The sequence below is a fragment of the Chamaea fasciata genome, unplaced genomic scaffold (genome assembly GCF_029207755.1).
Source record: "Chamaea fasciata isolate MVZ Bird 193981 ecotype frontalis unplaced genomic scaffold, bChaFas1.0.hap1 SCAF_1, whole genome shotgun sequence".
Classification (NCBI taxonomy): Eukaryota; Metazoa; Chordata; class Aves; order Passeriformes; family Sylviidae; genus Chamaea; species Chamaea fasciata.
The window spans coordinates 34,698,953-34,720,293 of NW_027094086.1; the positions used below are offsets into that span (position 1 = coordinate 34,698,953).

A 21,341-nucleotide genomic window follows, 5' to 3' on the forward strand; every position below is an offset into this window, starting at 1 on the left:
CTTTGCTTTGTGACCCAACACAATAACTGTAGAACAAATGGAGTTAGTTTAAAGCATTGCCTTACACCATCTGTGTGTTGGGACCTCTGTGCTGAAGGCTGTTGTGTCAGTAAATATCCAGATCACTTCCAATCACTGTCCTTAGATATTAGGAATCAGCTGACTGACAAACTGAGGCAATTCAGATCATCAGTACAATTTCTTTTGTTAGTTGAGGACCGAAATGAGTCATATTTAGAAAACACTCTTTGTCCTTCAGTAAAAAAAATTATATCAGGGGAAGCAAAATGTTCACGTGAGGCACCCATCCGAGTGGACTTCGGGGGAGGCCCTGCCAGCCCTGGCCTGGGTTGCAGGCCTCGTAGGGCTGGGAAGGACTGTGTGGTCAGCACAAACCCACGGCTGTGACTGTGCTGTGGTGCCCACCCGGCACTCACTGGGTGCTCTCTGCCTTCTCTGCTCCTGTTGCGGGACAGCTGTGCCTCCCCATGAACCAGCCCCACACATGAGCTATGCATACACCCCACGCAACACAAAAATAGCAAAGCAGGGACTCTCAGTATCCACTTCTTCCTTTAATTCATTTGCAAGGGTGTCTTTTGAACCCCTCCTTTACGGAAACCAAGAAGTCAATAACAAGAAAAACAAATTCTCCAATAACAAGAGTGGTTAATACCAGACTTCCACTTATGGAATTACTATAAATGGAGTCATATCACCATGAGTGGGTTTAAGAAATGTAGGGCAAGTCCCAGGAGCCCTGGAGAGGTTTCTGAGACTGAGCTGAAGATTTAAGAGAAGGCACCTGCTTGTCTGCCCATGGCAGCTTCCCTTGCAGTAAACTGAGCACAGCTGTCACGGCTTCTTGCTCGAGGGCAGAGGGGAAAACATCCCATTACACACCACACCGTGTTCATATCCACACTACCTGGGATTTTTGGTTTACTGAAAAGATGTCAACAGAATCAGTGAGGACAGTTTAAAATGTTTCAGCACCACACTGCTCTTCCTTGTGCAGGTGACACTGTCCAGCCAAGTATTCAGCTGGCTGTCACCTACCACAGGGATATCCAGCTAACTCTGGGCGAGACGACTTCCAAAATAGAAATGCTCTGATAAAGATGGTTTGATAAAGATAACAATCTTTTGACCCATACTAACAGTCAGAGAATCTCAAAACAATTTTATATTGCATATGCTTTCTGGAAGCACATCAACAGGTATTTAAAGAATTTAAAGTGTTTGAGGCGTGAAGTAAAGGCAAAGGGAATTGTCTTGCTCTGGGCATCACGGCAGAAACAGTTGCTGGAGGCAGAAAATTGTCTCTGGTCAGGGCAAGTGGGATTACTACAGATATCTGATGCTGCTGCAGTACAGCCCTTCATACAGCACCACTGGACACTTTGCTAGATCTGTAATGCAGTTGTTCATTTAATACTCATTTGTGCTATGTGTTTCTTACTGTTCAAGACTGTACTCCTTGAGCTAAAATGCTACCTCAGAGTTTTCTGATCACAAAAACGAGCAAAAAATGCACTGTTTTTCTTCTTTTTATTTCACATTGTTCAGTGGTTTCTTGTTGTGCTGGAACTGCCTTACCCAAGCTTCTACTTGACATCATTTTGGTGGGAATATTTTAATCTGCTACTTGGATGCATTGCTGACTTTTACTCTGCTGTTTCCCAGTTGAGTAGCATTAAAAAGTTTGGAAACCTATTACTAAAAATATTTCATTAGTATTTTATCTAAATTTACGTTGTCTCTAATTACAATATTAGTAAGATTTATTAACACCCTCTTTGTTGCTCCTGTAAAAAGTTGCAATTTATGCAAATTTATGCAATTTATTTTCCTGTAAAATATGCAATTTATTTTCCTGTACAGCTGGCAAAAATTTAGAAAAGACTAGCTTAACTTCCACCATTTTCACAAAATCAAAATGCTAAATGTGATAGATAAGCTGAATATGAATGATGAGGTCTGAAAGTGAACTTGTTTTTTCTCCAGCAAGCAGGCAGACCTGAGCAGCTTTAATTGTAGTGCTCACTTACAAGCAGTTTTTGTCTGTATTAACAGACTACATAAAATACATACTCGCCATGTTAAGCACAGCCATATGAATCTGCTAGGAATGGACTACAAATTGGGATTATTCTAACATTCAGAGTATAACCGAATAATTGCTAACCATCCCTGGTCTTGCTACAGCCTCTTTTATGAGAAGTCAGAAGACCATAACCCATTTCATGCAGACCACATTAGTGTGGTTGATTCCAGTTCTAGAGCCTCTTTCTGCCACAGAGGAAGAGAAGTTTCGAAGTGAAACAGAACAGTGAAGACAAAAAAGAATCCTTAAAATACACTGTATTAAGGATGTTCAGATCATGCAGTAAACTCCTTTCACTCTGCCATTAAGCCCAGACAGGAGATTTCACATGCTGCCAGAGTTATGTCCGTGCCAATTTGGGCTACTGACTCTTTCTGTTGGATTTACCATTGGGTGGTTTGCATTGGAAGGGAACTTAAGGATCATCTAGTTCTGACCAGAAAAGACTTTTCTCTCCATGCAGAATGGGAAAGTTTTCAGGATGTCACATAATTTCTCACTTGTCCACATGCTGTCGTTGTCAAGCTGTGTTTCAGGTGTAGACTTTTATTACAAAGTGCTCCAGCTCAGCAAGCCTTCTGGTATAATGGGGAGAACTTTGGCATTGGCAGCTTTGTTGGGTATTACACCAACTCATCCAAAAATCAGGATATTTTTAAACAAAACAAAACAAAACAAAACAAAACAAAAAAAAAAAAAAAAAAAAAAAAAAAAAAAAAAAAAGGAAAATCATCAGGATTGAAAATGTTGCTGTGAGGGTTGTCCTGCAGAAAGATTTATTTGCCCATGTGCCCATGCAAGGTAGGTATATTTTAAACAAATACCAATAATGATCTTTGGATTTAAGGGCAATAAACATCCTGCAATGAATGTTTTGCCCCAACATCTGCAGATCACAAATGTCAGCAGATAGGAAAATTCATGACCAGTTTATGCAAGCAAGCGAAACTCCATCAACTTGAATAAAACAATGTGTATTAGCACCAACCAAAAAAAAAAGGAAAGAACACTAAGTGCTTTTGAAAGGTATTTTAAGACACAGTTTATTATTTAAATATTTAATATAAATCTTTCTCCTTCCAGTCGTAAACACAGATTGCCTTGAAGTTAAATATCAGCCTCACAAAACGGCTATAATATATGGGCTGCATTTATTCCTTGCTGAAGTATTTTACTTCTCTTTAGTTACATAAATAACCTCACCAAGACCTGTTAATTTATTCATTGCCTGTTAATCCTTATTTGTCACCCTTATTAAAAAAATATACATTTATCTTCTGCTAATGAGAAACAGGAATAGAAGTCATTCTCAACTGGTTCAAGGAAGCGTCAGAATGTGCAGAGTGGTTAGGTTAGTGTGCAAAGCTCAAAATAAAGTGCTCAAAGCAGTCATAGCCCTGGAATCAGAGAACAGCATGTTTGGGAGGAAAAAAAGAGGAACAAGGCAAGGGAACAGAGAGCCTTAATATATATAAGATATTAATATAAAATATAAATAACAAAATATAGAATAGAATAGAATATAGAAAATAGAATATATTATATATGTATAAATAGAATGTAAAATACTTTAACTGCGTTGAGCTCTATACTGCATTGGTCTTTGCAGAAATACTTCACTGTGTAGATGGTGAAGAGAGGACTTATAGAAGGTGATTTGTGTCTTTATCAGTCTGAAGAGTTGTGAGATGCCCATCTCTCACTATGAGCTATGTTGGGTCAGGTGGCCTGGCACGACATGGAACAGACCTGTGCCTGTAACACAGGTGATGCAAGCACCTGCTGGAAGACAGCTACTCACAGTGTGCTTTGCCAAGGCATGTGGTAATCATTTTTACAAAGTGGACCCTCTCAGCAGTTCAGAATCTGGTTTTGTGCCTGGTCTGTTAATGAGCTCATGTAGGTAGAAAGGGCAATGTTTTCTTGCATGCCTACAAACACCATCTCCCATGTGTCTTCCGATTGCCATAATACAACAAAATCATTCTGTCTATTCACAGCACCCTGGTAGAAGGTATTGGAGGGTTACACCCCTGCTCAGGGAAGACCTGTGGAATTGGCCTCCTTTTCAATTGTTTTGAAATTGTGACAAGTTTGATAGGTGCAGTTAAACTAAACATTATTCTCTTAAGCGAAAGCAGAATTTCTACTTTTTTGCTTAGAGGATTCTTACTGCGGCATGCTGCAAGGTCAGGGTATTAGCAAATAAGAGGTACAGAAGTTTCTGTAGAATTCCAAGTTGTCCCACACAAACAACTCTTACCACAATAAAGAAGTAAATCCTTTCACATCCAGATTTACTCAACATACTTCAGTATCCCTGAAGTCAGAAGTGATTTTGTAGAGAACTGACACAGCTTTAATCTAGTGGAAAAAAATTATTTCTCAAGCACCTTATAAAAATGGGAAAATATAATTGCCTTAATGCCTGGTGCAGCTGCGTTACAGGAGCTGTCTTCAGAGAATAAATAATTTCATTGCCACTAAAATATTTATATCCCTCTCCAAGCCTTCAGTTTGACTTTGTTTTTCAAATAGTATTCTGCATTTGGTGTGCTTTTGTTCTCTTCAGCACTATAGGTATCCTTTTTCAACGATAGAATAGCAGGTCAATTTTGTGTAAGATACTCAGGACTGGTTTGAGGAATAAGAGGCAAAGAATTTGTTCTCGAAAATCCAGGTCAAAGGAGAGTCAGATTGCATATATGCATATCATGACTAAGTTCAAAGATTCAGATCCATCAAATTATGCACAGCTATCTTGTTTGTGTGTGTAGATGTGTTATACTCTTCCTTCCCATCCATTCCTTGCTGTTAAGTGAGACTGCAAACTTGCCATCTAGTATAGACATGTTTAGATGTAGTATCCTGACATCTGTTTTATCAAGATGCATAGCTGAGTGAATGCAAGAACTGTGATGTATGTATTACAACATCATTAGGCATTATGGCTGTCCTTAATCTGCTCCTGAGAAATCTTGTGCCAGGTTGGAACCTAAATTTATGGCTATAAAAATGCAAAAGGCTAAAATATAATATTCTGATAGGCTAGACAAATACATAGCCTTTATAAAGAGAGCAACATGTCCAGCAAACTGATTTTGGTTGACTTTTACGCCTCAGCTCCTAGATAGAGCTGACCATGGGTGTATCTGAGAGGCCCCTGATGATACATAAAGCCACTTCACTTTTAAAATAATGGAAAAAAAAAAAAAAACAAACAACAACAAACCCTCCACTTTATCACTTCCCTAAAAAATAACTGAACAAAGTCCAATGTGTTCAAGATTGAGATTATCAAAGCAAAGGCACTTCTACATGCCTATTGTGCTGATGTTCCCAACCTTTAAAATCAGTAATGAAGAAGATAATTACAGTGATCACATCAAACACTTTTTGGCTGGGGTTTTTTTTTCAGTCTCCTGATATATACAAGTGCCTCTCCATGTTCATATCCTGCAGGCAATTAGTGGACTGTTAGTTTTACTAACGTGTAAGGTGACTTGTGTATTCACATGCAGGTCCTAGATGTGCTTCCACATATATTTTCTGTCTTTATTCTTATCTATCTTATCTATACTTTTGACAAAATATTGATAGAAGTGCTGCCAGCAATCATCTGAAGAGCTGGTGGTCCGTGAGCAGAGAATGTGCCAGGGAGGGCTGGGAGCACACACCTAAGCTGGCAGCATGGGCTCTCCAGAGGGGCTGGTTGCTCCATTTGGACAGATTGTCAAGTAACTCATATGGTATGAGAAACAAATGGATGTAACCTCTGTATTTCCAAATGAAAAGGCTCAAAAAAATTAAAATAAAGTTACAGAGCCTGAAAACAGCTTGAATATATCTATAAGCAAAAAGAATATAAATAGCACCCATAAAGCTGCTTGGAGCAGCTGGTTAAGTGTTTTCCTTTTTGTGTGCTAAAATTGTCTCACCATGGAAGGTTTCTAAACCTTGTCTATAAATTCATCACCATGGAAAAGTGGTCCTTAGGAGAGAACATTCTGTGAGTCATCATAAGCTTTCTCTTTGTAGTACTACATCTAGTTCAAAAGGGTTGGAACTCTCATATTAGAAAAAAAATCAAACAACCAACTGGCCTTTATCTGAAAATTAGAAATATGTAAACATTAAAAATCTGTTATATTTAGTAAAATAATGCTTCTTATTGCAGGCACATGCACACCTAATTTGTTTATACTTGACAGGAGATTGGATTGACATCTGTAAGGAAAGATGGGTCAGTAAATACACTAAAATTTGAAGTATATGTGGTGTAGAATTGTTGCTGCACTTTTCAGTGCATAATTCTTTAAAGTGAAACAAAAAAAATTCATGGAAATTACTTTTCTCTCCTTCTGCTTCACACATTTGGTTTCCATGTTCACTGAAAATGTAATTAAACAGTTTTATTTTCAGATTTATTCCCAAAAAAATTTGAAAGTTGATTTAAAGAAAACCCATTACATAACTAAGCATCCAAAAACACCTTCAATTTTTTCAAAACAAGTTGCTGTACGACACCTGACAGTGCTAAAAGCAAAGGACTTTTGTTTATATTTGCTACCCAACAGTGTAGGTTGCTTCTAGGGCACATGCGGACGCTGCTCAGCAGTGTGCACCTTGCACCCTTTCTCAGGGAAAGATGGTTGAACACAGTGCAGTACAGTCACACAGGATTCAGCTGGAAGCCAAGATACATCCAGGCTGTGCATTAAACTGGGAAATACTCTCAGGTGCAGCTGTACCTTTGCAGACTTACTGCTAGGTTTGTCTCACTGGTCTCTTTATTCAAGGCAGATGGTGGAAAGCAAAAATGACACAGTGTACCAGGGTCATGGAGACCAACCATCCAGCATTTTTTATTCAAAGACTCTGCCATACATCTCTGCTTTAAATATATTTAATCTGTTCCTTTCCTGCAGAATCATTTCTCCTGGGAAGATATTCTGCAGTACAGACTGTTTGAAGAGAAATTTGCAAATACCATTTGACCTCAGTCTAGGTGTGCAGGGTGTCCCTTTGCTGAGGGACTCTGCTCATTCCTGTTGTCAGAGACACTCTACCTGGACACAAAGTATTGCATCTCAGGTCAGCACTGTCACCTTGCTCCTGTCCCTGGAGGGAAGATAAGAGACTCTCAGTTGTGGCAGTATTTAGCAGTTAGCATCATGTGTAATTGTTTCTGGGCTTAGTGCTTGCAGATGTACAATTTCTTCTCCAAAATAGCATCCTAAATTGATGAATGGTTCAAAACCCAGGTCTCTATTATGCTTATCTGAGGCACAGGAATAGCTAATTGTCCTTTAATGAAAAAGAAAGCCTGCTGTTTTTCTCTTGCTTAACCAAGCAAGGATCCATGGAAATAAATGGAATTATGCGAGCCTATTGCAGTAACACCAGCAAAAAGAGAATTTCCTTACAGAATTTCCCTCACTTTTTTCAGGAAATTTGGTGTATTCCCCAGCTTTGAAACCTACAGATCCTGCTCTTTTGCAAAAATTGTGGAGAGGCATGTCCTGTTTGTCTTTTATGTGAATAGAGACACTAAAAGTGTACTTTCTATGAATTAGAATATATAATCATTATGTGGAAGCAAACTAGGCTGTAAGTGATGATGGAATAATTTGGGGAAACTTAGCATGCTACAGACATCTCATGCAGCAGTATTTCACACCATAACACTTTTTTACTCCATAAATATTTTCATCTTTCTTGCTGTAACTTGCATAAATGAATAAATGCATAGAAAACACTAATGATAAGCCCTAAATTAAATCTAAGCTCACCAACTTGACATTTACTTTTTAAAATATGTATGAGGCAATTCCTCTGATCTTTTTTTTTATACACTTACAAACACATGCTTACAAGTTATTTGTGTTTCAGGGCCAAGTACAGTAATGAGTAAAGGCTTCCTCCTCCTATTGCTGGAAGACTTTGTACAGTCATGAGGGCATGAGGATCAAGGTCTTAAATTGAGCTCAAGAGATTGCCTACCAGGAATAACCAAATTCTTCCAAACTTGATCCCATTCAGCAGCAGGAATTGCTACATGTCTTTAACCCTCATTCTCTATCCTTTGAATTATCATTACCTACAAAAAATACAGAGCTTTTCTTTATTTCCTGTTATTTTCTGAAGCTATTTAATCAAGAAAGGTTCAAGACATGTTAGAAAAACTTGGTGGACTTAATAGCTGACTTAAAAGAACTAGGGTGAAATTCAGTAGTTCAAGTTTAAGATCATCCATACAGGAATTTTTCCCTATTACTGTAAATCCTTTGGTTGGATCAAGGAGAAAAACACCAGCAAAGTACTATTCAGCCACAGGATAACTCTGATTTTCAGTGTATTAGGACCATAAAATTGAGTTTGTATGAGAATTTTCAAAGGAGTAACAACGCTTACACAGTGCTTTTGGTCCATATTCAGAAGCAGAAAACCAGGAAGAGGTGCAGAGAAGAGCTACAGGGACATCTGATTAAATGATCTCCAAATACCTCATCAACCAAAATAATTCTCTTACTGTATTAAATTATTCCTTCAAAAATGGAAATCATTTGGGATTTAATACATTACAAGCATTACATGTATTATGATGAGAGGAACAGCGTACTATTAGAAAAGACCTGCTGGTCATAAGATCTTCCTCTTTAAAGGAAACTGTGTAATCAATTTGGCAAGTCTTTTTCCTGGGCCACCTATAGACATTTTGTTTAAATTAGAAGAGAGAAAAAAATAAATTGAAAATAAACACAAATTTAAATGAAGAACATGACTTATGAAAATAAAAGTAAGATTTCTTCTTCTCTGCTTTTCAAAGATCCCTGAGAAGAAATCATCAAGGCAGGTAAATTACATGCCCCATTCAGTGGTTGTCACACAGTTGGAAATGTGCAGGTATTTGACTGCGGTGGCAAGTAAAGGTCAAGTAAAAACATAACTTATAAAAAGTGGAGTCCAGATAGTTTTTGTTCTATAAATTAAGGATTTTTCTGTGACCTTCAAAAATTCAAAAGAAAGGGTTTAAACCTTACACTTGTGTGTGGTAAGTTATCGGTATCAGAAAAAATAGCTATTTTACTTATTTCTGGGTATGTGGGATTTTTAATATAAACACACTTTTATAAATATGGTAAATCAATTTTAGCATGTGTTGTTCATGGCAGTGCATACTAAACTTAGGCAATTTTATCAGAATACCACAAGTTTAAAATTTTCATTAAAGACTGTAGAAGATTGCTTTCATTGAAAATATACTTTCTATTTTCCAGATTTGTAGCTTACCTGAGCAACCAAAAGTGGGGGTTATTTCCAACCTCGGAGCATATTTCAAAATTTCATAGCTGTCTCCAAAACAAGAGAGCATGGACATCTCTGGTTTGGACTCTTTGCTGTTATTCTACTAACATCAATACATTGAAAAAAATGGAGGTGCAGAAAACATTGGATTATTTGAAAAAGAAAAGGGTTTTTTTTCAGCATCGTTGAAGGCTATGGAGTAAAAGCAGAATGTTTCAAGACTTAGGAAGAGTTGCAGAATTTTGTTCTGTGAAAGCTGTAGATAGTGCTTTCCAATGCTCCCTGCCTTGCTGCCGTTACCATGGCCATGAGGAGGCTTAAAAGCCATGAGTTTATTTGTGTCTCCATACTCTCACAAGTTTAAAGGGTGAGATCATCCCTGTTTATAGGGGCAGGGTGCTGAACCATGCCTACACTGCCAGCTGAGCATAGCTCTGCACCCCAGCCCGTCCATCAGGCTTCACAGGCAGGTGTGCACCTGGTCTCAGATTCAGGCTGAGTGCCAGGCTTTGCCAAATACCTGTGCTTCAGGCACACCCACCACAACAGAGCCCAGAGTCTTGCTGAGGCCACTGGAACAGATGGGGAGGAGAGGGACCAGACAAACAAATCCACCAACAAATGTCTGTAACCAGAGCGTGTGGTTTTTCCACATGAATGGATACAAAGCACGTGGATCTCAGTATAAGGAACCTTCTGCCAAGCTGACAGTGAACCTCACTGGAAATGACCTGTGATTGTTTGTTCAAGATCTTAAAGGAAGCCTGAGTATCAAAAGTTTAATGCAGTCCTCTGCCACTGAATGATTTCCCCCTTCACCTCCTGCTCTTGGTATCTAAATTCTGTAACAACCTTCTGTCAGATTTGGTGTTCCTTCTTCCACTGAGGCCAAGAGCAAATCTGCTGCACAGAGTCCTTAGATACTTCATTTGGAAATAGTTGCTGCAGTTGTCTTAAAACATACAGGGGCTAAGAATGAACTGAAGCAACTCTGAAGCTCAGAAAAGCCAATAAGTGGCTTCTGTGTGGACTTCCAGAATGATGGCTGCTGCAGGAATGTGCAGGCTGGACTCTGGCCTGAGCTTAAGCTCAAGCTTAAGCTTAAGCTCAAGCTCTTGATCAAGACATGGATAAGGGATGGGACATGACATGAGAAAGTGCTGAATATGACAATGTGAGAAGCTGACAAAAAATTCAGAGAGCACTGTGAAGAAGAGGTAGATCTTGCAGAAGGTAGAGGAGGAGGTATTTGAGAAAAGGTTGAATTTCACAGGTAATTGAAAGGGAGTACTGGGGATGTTTCTTGGGCAACAATACCTGGGTAACCCTATCAGTGATACCATATAAAGCTGAGATTACCTAGAAATACCAGATTTGGGTACTGATATAGCAAAGCTGTGACCAGTTGGGGAAAAGTAATTAGGGATGAATTGTTTATTTGAGGGAAGGTAGAAAGCAAGGTAGAAGTGTGGTTAAAGGGAGGATGAAGAACAGGAAAAGGGATAAAATGTATGCAGCTGATGTAATCAGACCCGTTCAGGACACTGGCTGGGGAGTAATTGTTTGCTACAGTCTAACCAGGGCATTAAATCAAGCTTGTCTGGCCCCACCACTCAAGTTCAACGTGCCTCTGCAGGATGAAGAGGGAGGAGAAGGGCAAGTTTTCCTCTTTGGGTAGAGGAGAACCCAGATGGACAGATAGACATTCTGGTCCTGTCAGGCCTATCCCAGGCCTGGTAGCATCACCATCTACTCATCGCTTCCTTACAAAGCACAGAGCAAATCATTTTATTGCCAAAAGCCATGGCAATAAAGAAGTAGATGGGGTCATAGCAGAAGCTCCTTTCAATAATATGTTACCAGAATGATGCTGATCCTTTCTTTAAAAGTAGCAGCAGTAGTTCAACTAACATGTCATTGGAAGGATCATATCCAAGTTAACGATCATCAGCTGTTTCACGCAAATATGTTATTACAATATGTTTCTTATGAAATTAATATGAATGCGTATACATGCCGTTTCATTTAAGCAGATTACTGCAGCCTGCCCCCTGGATCTTAATCCTGCACAGTTAGCACAATATTTCCTTGTCATCTGGTTGCTTAATTTGGTCTGTTTAAGTGTTTATTGGTCTTGTTACTTCTTATTTCATTTTCTGCCCTGAATCATTGCCCTCTTTCTCTCTTCTTTTGCACATGACTGGATGACACTTGATGAAGCAAGACAGCATTCATTACTGTACACACTTCATTTTCTTTGCTGAGACAGAGACATGCACTGAAGCAGTTGGTTCCCACTTCTTGTGTTTAAGCTAGATGGTACTATAGCCAGTGTTTATGAGAGATTGGAGGGCAGCTTTTATTGGAAAAGCTTTGTTCCTTAGTTGGAATGAAAACTGAAATTTTTGCAGATACTAACATTTCCATACCATATTCTCTGAAACAAAGCTGTGCAGAGGAAGACTGCTAGTAATACAGCATTGCTTTAGTCTGCAAAGTTGCCTGCTCGGTAAAGAAACCCTTTTTGCATCTGAAAAACATCTATGAAACTCAGATATTCCATGCCTGGGAATTAGTGTGTAAGTTTAGCTTCCCAAGAAGTCATCTGTGCTCTGCTGATAAATATAATGCAATAACATACTTTGCCTCCTCAGCATTTCTGCCTACATTAGCCAAGCACTTATTTTTCATTCAAAATTATAAATTAGCCAACTCTTTCTTATACTAGGGATGATATCAGTTTTCCTGCCTTAATAGCTAAAAGGCAGAAAATATATATGTTGCTATCTAGATAATACAAATGGTCTTCTCCTCTGTTTGGATCAGCATCTGCTGTAATACAGAAAACCATCATGGAGGGCTCAGGAAGTTTTGTAAAGTTCACTTTCCAGATGTACCCACCGGGTCTCAGGAAGAAGTCCAGCCTCATTTATCTACCTCGATTTTCTAACAGTATCAAGTCACAGTCAAAACTCTTCATCCCAGTAACAGAGAGAGAGAAGAGCATTACTGTTTTATTATTTCTTAATCTTTTGGCTATCAGAATTTATTGGAAAAAAGGGAATGAAGCAACTGATCTTTCATCATATTGAGAGTTGACAAGAGGCTTTCATATGGCAGATCTTTTCAGATGTGTCATTCAGCCTTAATGAACCACTAAAGTGCAGCAACTATGGCAGCTTGTTCTCAAGAACTGTAATCCCTCCTCTACTATTAGGAATGGATGCCTGTAAGAGGGGATTTATTTTCTTTCCTATTTTTTCTATAGGCATTTGATTTACAGCATATCACTTCCTAAACTGTGTTTAAAATACTTGTAAAGCCTTTGTAAACATACTTTTATTAAATTCCATGGGAGAGCAGAGATCTGATTAAGGTTCACATTAGTCAGAAGAATAAAACAATAAGAAGGATTTTTCTGAAGGAAATGAGGAATTTACATAAATGCAGTTCATGCCATGTGACTTCATCAGGAAAGTTTCATGAGAGAGAACTGCTAATTCCATCAGTAAAGAAGTTGTAGATGTGCTGCAGAATAGTTTCTTTGGATCCATCTGGTCTGTTCACAGATGAGTAAAACTATGAAGTAAATGGGAAAAAAGTAAATGAAAAAGCCAAAGAAATAAACCAAGAGGTTTTAATCCCCATTGGCATCAGGGAGTATCACTCTTCCCAGGGCCACGTAACATATTCTGTGTTTCAAAAGCAGCTGTGTCATTTCTCATGCTGTTCCTGAAAAATATAAGGGGGTGATGAAGGGAAAAAAAAGATGTCATTGCATGTCAGTGCTGGCCAACAGCTGGTCACCCATTTTGCTCAGACATAAGGCTGCCCCTGGGGACAGCCGTCTGGCTTCTGCTCTTTGCTCACTACACTGTTTCAGTCAGTTCATTTACCAAAGCTTGTGTTCGGCTCTTGGCAAAGGCTTTCAACTGTGTTTACACAAAATTCAAAAGATCTCACTAAGTCCTAGCTTTGAATTCCATTAGCCTAATTGCTAGGGGTAAATTGAAAGTTTCTCATGGTGGATATAAATTTCTACATTAATTTATACAAAATAGATCCCATCTTGCTGTTTGTGTAGAATTTTTTTAAAATAGGGTAAAAAAGAAAAGATTTAGAGGCATCATGGTTAGAAAAATAACCTTACCTGCATAAATCAGCAGACTGCTGACATATGTCTGCAGGCAGCAAAACTTTCCCGTGATTCATATATATGATTATTTGCTTCTTTCTCCTCAACAGCTCAACATAAAGGATGGCAGGGTATCTCACCAGGTAATTATCCACCACATTAGTACGTGATCTGATAGATTTTGTTGGCTTTTAAATAGTGGGGAGGTTGCTGAATTTCTACCCTAAATTGAATAGGTATTGCATAGCATTTAAGGTAATCACTAGATTTCTTTAATGTGAAATGCAACCAGAAAAACTACAAAGCTAAAAAATTACCTTAGGACTATGAGTTTGGACTGTAGATATCTGAAGTAAAGCTAGATTTCCAATCTGTGCTTTGTTGACAGATGCATAATGATTATCCACTGACCAGCCAGCCTATAGCAGTGAAGTGTTAGCAGACAGTTCTCAGGAATCCAGTGTATTCCCACATCTTGCATGCACAAAAATTGAAAGGGCTTTGCCATGCTGGCTTAACCATCTTTTAATAAGATACTAAAATTACCACGCCAAACTGCTGAATTGCTTGGTATGAGCTCTCTAGCAGCAGACTCAGCCACAGCTTGAAGCATTTCCCAACAATGTGTCAAGTGATCAATCTGTCACAGCACCAATACTTTCCTCTCTAGGGCAGGTTTTTCATCACCTTGGAAATGACAGAGTTGCTGAGCTAATCGAAGACAGTTTACAGTGATGTGTATTAATTCAATACCATACCTAAGTGATATCCATTCTTTCTAAATTCCATTACAGCTGTGTAACACATGCTTAGCTACTTATTTCATTAAAATCTGGTTTTTATATGTTGGTTGTACCGATCTTTTCAGAAATGTCTGATGGATCTTTATTAGCTACATCAACTTCCTGGGCAATCATTACTTCTTTATTATTTTCTTCTTAAAAGCAATTTAGTACTTAGAAAGAAGTGAGTAATGGAAAAGTATATTACTGTTGTTGTATATATAGTAAATTAAAAACATCTATTTTCCTTTAAAAGGTACAGCAGTTGTAGTACTCTATGAGATTTATTCCTTTCTGTGCAAGCTCTGACACAGGAGGTTAAACTTGGCTTGGAAGCATAGTAATTTCCCTAAATTTTTTGGACTGCCAAATTATAACAAGAGAGCTTTCAGAAATCTTTTTTCTTAGACATAAACCGTTTATCTGGTAAGGTCAACAGCAGCCAAGGAGAATGGACTCAGGTCCATACCTGTGGGTTCATCAGTGTTGTTGCAGCAGTAACCAGTCTACCTGGACCAAAAACTTAAATGCTGTGAAGGAGCTGGAAGGCTTGGGACCTGTCTACAGGGGAAAACTCAGCAGGGGCAAGAACCAAAACTGGAGAGCTGAGACAGAAAGAAGGATCAGAGGCTAACCAAGGGGAGAAAACGTTGACTATAGAGAAAAGATTAAAAAAAGAATAGGGGGTAAGGGGAAATTGTTTCCAGAAACAGATAAGCCATTCCAGAATTCATTAGTAGTGGTTTCTTCTGAACTGGCAGTGTTTAATGCTTACCTACGAATGCATTAAGGATTCTTGCAGCAAAGGTGAGTCTTACCAGAGCTGTAGCTGCAGTTCACCAAAAGCAAGACCTGGTACCTAAGAACAGCAGCAGCCTCGGAGCCTTCCTAGAACAGTGAGCCAGGAAGGGCACATTCAGCAGTGCTGTTTCTAGTTGGCCAGATATCTTCTCAGCAGACTCAGAACCTTCAGCAAAGTAGGAGAGCTCACAGGATATTTAAGGGACAGACATCTCAATGTCAAGGGATATTCTACTGTTTAAAATTCCCAGATAGTATAGAAACTGTAGATAAAGAAATTATTTAAAAGGTATTCTGGCTAGTGAATGGAACTGTAGAAATAAAGATATGCATGACCTCTAGGCTCTCTTAGAAGAGATGCACTGATTATCAACAATACAAATTCAAAACTCAAAATGTAGGAAAATATCAGAATTCACGCTGGCAATGTAAAGTTATTTCATCCTTCTTGTGTATGGCTGATATTTTAGTTACATGATCATCCCCTCTATTTTCCGTGGTCTCCAGCATCCCATAGGTCATGACAGATGGTGGTCATTGAAGAGTCATTCAGTTTCTTGTTTCCTGTTTGCAAAATTTTGTCCATGGAGATGATAGAATGGCTTGAGTTGGAATGGACCTGAAAGGTCATCTAGTTCCAGCCCCCCCACCATGGGCAGGGACAACTTTCACCTCAACAGGTTGTTCAGATCCTCATCCAGTGTGGCCTTAAACACTTCCAGGGATGAGGCATCCACAGCTTCTCTGGGCAATCAGTTCTTTTGCTCCTCACAGCAAATAACTTCTTCCTCATATCTCACCTAAACTTCAGTTTCTGTTATAGAAAGTTAATAAAATCAGCTGCTATTATCTAGAACCTTCCGAGCATGTATGAGCAGCTATTTACTTCACAAAATTTGTGCTAGTTTTAATGGGTAAAGCAAAAGGCATGCCCCAATATGAAGATCACCTCTTTCCTCAAGTCAACTTCCCTCTTGAATGCATGAGAACAATGAACTTTGCAAAGTCCATTAAAGGTTTAAACATGAAAAAAAAACCCCAGTGTATTTTACTTAATCCCATCCTCAGAAACAGAATAATCATTTGGAAAAAAATAATTGCTTTGTTCTGAGGCAGATGTTTAGTATGGAAGATGTCACCCTGGATAGTTTAACTTAGAAGGAATGAACAAAACATTTGCATAGAAATGGAAGGTCAAGCTGACACTGATCTGTAAAGCGCAAATCATTTCTATGGAAGTGCATAACCCAGCAGCAAGTTTAGAAGCAGAGCTCCAGTTCACCCAACATTTTGCAGGTGCTGAAAAAGAGCACAATTACAGTAGCTATCTGAACCTAATTACTGTCCCTTTGTACTCCTGCAAAGTGCCAACTCAATTTTCTGTTATTGGCAGTGATAAAGTCATACGAGTTGTTCCTGAGAGCGAGAGGGAAACACAGATCCTGAGGGCTGCATTCGACAGGCTTAAGGTGAGTTTGATTATTTTCATCTTCTTTTTCCTGATCTTTTTTGAAGACTAATGGGTTAACTGACTTGCCTTTCATTTGGCACTTCAAATTATTTTATTATCTGGAGAGATGTCTTTGCCCATTAAATTTCTAATTTATCAATGAAATAGCATAGGTATTATATCCATCATGCCTGACAAGTTTAACAACACATTTCCTTAAGGTAATACAGGTGCCACACTTGTAAATTTGTTTTCTTTGCTCTCCCACTTCCTGCTCACATACATAGCTGCTTCATTATCTGCTCAATGGTGTTATATAAAACACTGAGTTAATTGAAGTTGTGATCACACAGAGGAATATGAGAGAGGCTTCAGTTTGAGAATCTCTCTGGACAAATAATTTTCTAGAGGCAGTTGACAGAGTGTCTAGGGTAGCAAGCCAAAAATCTTTCTTTCCTAGCCTTTTCCTGCAGATATAAACGAAATGTAGTGGTACCACTGCAGCAGTGCAGCACTGGAGCACACTGCAGCATGCTGCTTTGCTGGCATAACTTACAAAGGCAGAGGCAGTCTTCCCACAGCAGTCTGGCCTAGCATCTCAGAGAATGGGGACTACCTGTAAGCCAGGTCTATAGTCCCGAAAAAAGGACTGTACCATGCCCATGCACTGCCCCCCAGGCACGGTGGGAAAGGGATAAGCTTCCTTATTAGTCACCAAAACAGCCTAAATGGAGCAGAATCAGGTGAGTAACAACTTAATCAATGTGTTGAGTGCCACAGCATTTAGAGCATATGCAAAAGCTTTGGGCTGCTCACTGCCTTCAACTCCAGCGAACTATAAGGCAGTCTGTAACGTAATTCTACCTCTATTGTTGAAACCGTACAAAAATAATTGTGTTCTCAGTGAGGAACAAATGAAGGTGCATATAATTTTCTAGTCCAATAGTTAACATCTGGGATACAAGTAAATCGAGTGTCTGTCTGTATACCAAATAAAACAAAAGTAACCTAACACCTATTGGAAGAGCTCTTACACCCTCCTGAAACCCTTCCATCATTCAGTTGTGATGAAACGTTCTTGCAACTGTTTTTTTAAAAAAAGAGGACTGAGCTACCTTAGGTACCTCAGCCCCAGAAAAGGCTTACTGCCGTGAATACTCCAGCAGTCAAGACATTGACACCTTATTAGCTTTAAGTAGGACAGCTGAGGCTGTCTTCATCACATCCGCATTTCTTAACACTGTGTTTGGTTAGTTCTCCATTCAAGATGCTGTACTTTGTAACCCCCATTCTCAAGACATCCAGCCTGCGCACAGGTTGCATGAAAAATTTCAGTGTTCAACAGAGGCAGTGTCATGATGCCATGGATTACCACACTTTGCACTGTAATGCCCAACTCTCCTAAAGAATACTGTCTCATATTTGTTTCTGCACTGCTTATTAAGGACCTGACCCTCACCTGTGAATGTTACTGTAACACCCCAAAAAGGATACTTGTTTTACTCCCAATCAGAGAAAAAAAAATCTAACTGTAAACCCAAGCAATACATGTGGAAGCTGGTTTTTGCATTAATTTCTCCCCCCGGATGTTGGAACACTAAGAGGGAGCATATGTGTTTTTTCCTTTCCCGTCATATTGTAAACCCTGAAAAGCAAAGGGGTTACTCACCTTCCTGTAACTGTTTCTCATTACAGAGCTCCCTTAGGCTCCCAGAAAGAGATTCCTTCACTCAATTCCATCAAAGTGGGAGCAGTAGAAACTTGAATCAATAATTGCATACTGTAACTCTGAGAGCAGGATAATAAAATTTTGGCAAACTTCACCAGAATCTGACTAGTTAATTAGAAAATGATTGATTCTGATGAGAAACTAAGCCGAGGAGGTTGAAAGGAGGACTCAAAAAAGAGTGTAGTGACACCCAGCTTCATGAACACAGGCTAGGTTTGGCTGCGTGTCAAGTCTTAGGGCTCTTCCATCTGCAGCTGCTTCACTGCCCATCTGCATAGGGTGGAAGAGACAACCAAGTGGATAATAAGTAATGGATATGTTTAACTTTAGTTTATCGTATTTCCACTCCACAAAAAAATTCTCAAGTTATTCCTCATGAAGAAGTGGATCAATAACAACCCTCCTCAGGAACGCCCAGTCCTTACAAAACCAGCAAAAGTCAGTTGTGGCTGCAAGTCAGCAGCCTCTCTGGAGAACCATGTATTTGGAGTTATGGAGTCTTTAAGTCACCATATCAATTCTCCCCTGTCCTCCTCCTGCCCCTAGACTTACAGAGTTGAAATTCAATGGACAGTGGATTTATGTTCAGTCTTTTAAATAAGAGCCTTTAAACCCAGTGTTGATTATATGCTCTGGAGAAAATGGAAGACAGTGAACCAAAAAAAAAAAAAACCAAAAAAAACCAAAAACAAACCAAAAAAAACCCCCAACCAACCAAAAACAACTCAATAGTGCAAAATAAGGTTCAAACAAATCTCAGATATAGTCCTGTTGCCATCTTAACACAATATGTCTTACAAATAACAGAAGTATGAGCAGGAGTGTCAACAGAGATGTACAATTTCCTATGATTACAAAAACTGGACTTGGGATTTTTTCATTTTTGAGTCAGAAAACCAGAACTGGTTCAAAGACACATCTCCTTTGAATCTGTTTTGGTTTGGCAGTAAATTAATGCTAACCTATTACACTGCTCACACATTCTGTTTCTCAGGGGGGAAACAAAGATGGAACCTGGGTCCTTTCAAGATGTTGCAGCAGCCCTCTTGTTAGAGGGTAGAAATGAACCAAGACACAGACTTCTCTTTTATCACAGCATGAAGAGGGTCCTGGTTTATTCCTCTTTACAGCTTAGCCATTTTGAGTCCAACTATTCACTGACTCTAGCTGCAGCAAGCTCATACTGTAGGTTTCCCTTGCAGCCTCTGACTGCTGTTTTTTTCCTGCTAAACTATGACTGCATGGATGATTTTGTAGACTCCGAATGCAGGCTTTTACCTGGCTAGACTGTAGCTACGGGTTCCAACAACAGGCTCTAACAGCAGACCCAGACTAACCTCACAGCAGTAATTCTCTCCCCAGGAGCCACCTTCTTCATGATTCTCACATTACAATCCTCTCCCCACTAGCTAACCCACTCCCTTTTATCACATTTCTCTTTATTGGATATAACTGTGACTCATCAGGGGCCAGGCTGTATTGGGCAATTAACACAGCTGTTACTTATCAGGCATGAGGTCACCTGTATTCCCTTCTCCTACATCGAGATATTACAGTTTTGTTACATTACTCAGTGTTGTGCAAAATTCAGTTTTCAGCCTGAGTTATGATATGGCCTGGTAGTACTCTCTGCCATTGTCAGTATTATATGAACAAGGAAAGTCAATGAAAATAAAACTTATATCACTTTTGTTGTTGAACTGAGAAAAATACATGCATTTGCGTTTCAATTCAGACATGGCTTTCTACCCTGGAAAGTCAGTCTATTAGAGATGAGGTATATTTCAGAAGACCAAAGGTTACACTCTCTAGGGATGTCAGGATTAGTCTCCATTAGTCAAACAGGAATCGTGGCGCAAAAATCATTTGGGGAGCCCAGTTTACCCCTGGTGTGAGCCATGCACAACATAAATATTTTGAATAAATTCCCAGGACAGTGCAATCACAGAGCAGATTCTGCACAAATGGACTGCATGCTTGTTGCAGGATTTCCTTGCACAGAACAGACCATCTGTGGTAATAAGGCAAAGGGAACATAATCCCTCCTGTTCCAGGCTTCCTCCTCGCTGTGTGTGGAGGAAGGTTTTCTACAGACTTTTGGTGTTCTATGTTAATTCCAGTCCTTTTCTTCTGCCTTTAAATTTACACTTGTAAGGCAGAGTGACTTAACCTTTTCTGGCCTACCTCTCATAATCCAAAGAATTATAAGAGAAACTCCTCTCTGTTCAGTTCAAATTACCCTATCCTTCTGAAGGACGTTATCACAAAGAACCTTGAAAAAATTACCCTGATGATCCTATTGCAAAGGCAACGTACTTTGGTGTCAGGCAGAGAATAAAGCAAATGCAAAGATACCCCTCCTTATTGTCTGCTGATTTGGACAAAGGGGAAAGAACCAAAAAGAAAATAAACCGCCATTGGAAAGAACAGCAATGTGTCATTTCACTTGTTTTATCTGCCAGCTTCTTAATTACTGTCCTCTCTGATTTTTCCTGAGTAAATTTGTCATTTACAGTCTGCTCTAATGCCAGGGCAGCGAGGAAAGAAATGGTGAGAACTTTGCCTGAAGTCAGTGCCATAGAGGTCAGCAAGGTCCATCCCGTTTGGGAAAAGCACCAGACACAAAAGGAATCTTTCCCAAATGTGCATTTGCAGAAACCGACACTGAGACATCCTTGAAGGATCATCTTGGAACTGGTTATATGTCTTGATGTATCTTAGAATGTCTCCCCAGTGATTAACTTGGACAGTGACAGTCGAGCTAAAACATAACCCATAAAATTCATATAAGAATCTGAAGGACTACTCAGGGTTTTTAGTTCACATGGAAACCTCTTGATGTCAAACAGGACTGCTCTTCTACCAATACCTGAGCTGTAAGGTTAATTCACACACTTTTACAGAATGTGTAGTCCCTAAGAATATCTTAAACCTAGCATCTGGAGCTCCACAGGAGGGATATTTGCCCCCCTTTCTTAAGGAAAAGAAAAAAAAAAGAGTCTATATAATGCTTGGTGTAACAAATCCCT

The 21,341-nt window shown here is 39.2% G+C and overlaps 1 protein-coding gene and 1 long non-coding RNA gene across 3 annotated transcripts in view; one reads left to right on the forward strand and one right to left on the reverse strand.

Moving 5' to 3' along the window:
- CPA6 (carboxypeptidase A6) overlaps positions 1-21,341 on the forward strand; it is an 82,214-nt gene that overhangs the window by 19,645 nt on the left and 41,228 nt on the right. Inside the window, exon 2 of the mRNA XM_066180373.1 lies at positions 16,527-16,602. Coding sequence (XP_066036470.1) covers positions 16,527-16,602 — 76 coding nt within the window. The remainder of the gene's footprint in view (positions 1-16,526; positions 16,603-21,341) is intronic.
- On the reverse strand, positions 11,941-19,735 carry LOC136287609 (uncharacterized). Of its 2 annotated transcripts, none has more exons than XR_010720206.1 (3): positions 19,650-19,735; positions 18,253-18,582; positions 11,941-15,947 (listed from the first exon to the last, which is right to left on the reverse strand). It is a non-coding gene; the product is annotated as an uncharacterized lncRNA (long non-coding RNA). The 2 variants fall into 2 exon arrangements; XR_010720208.1 differs by having other exon boundaries at positions 19,591-19,735.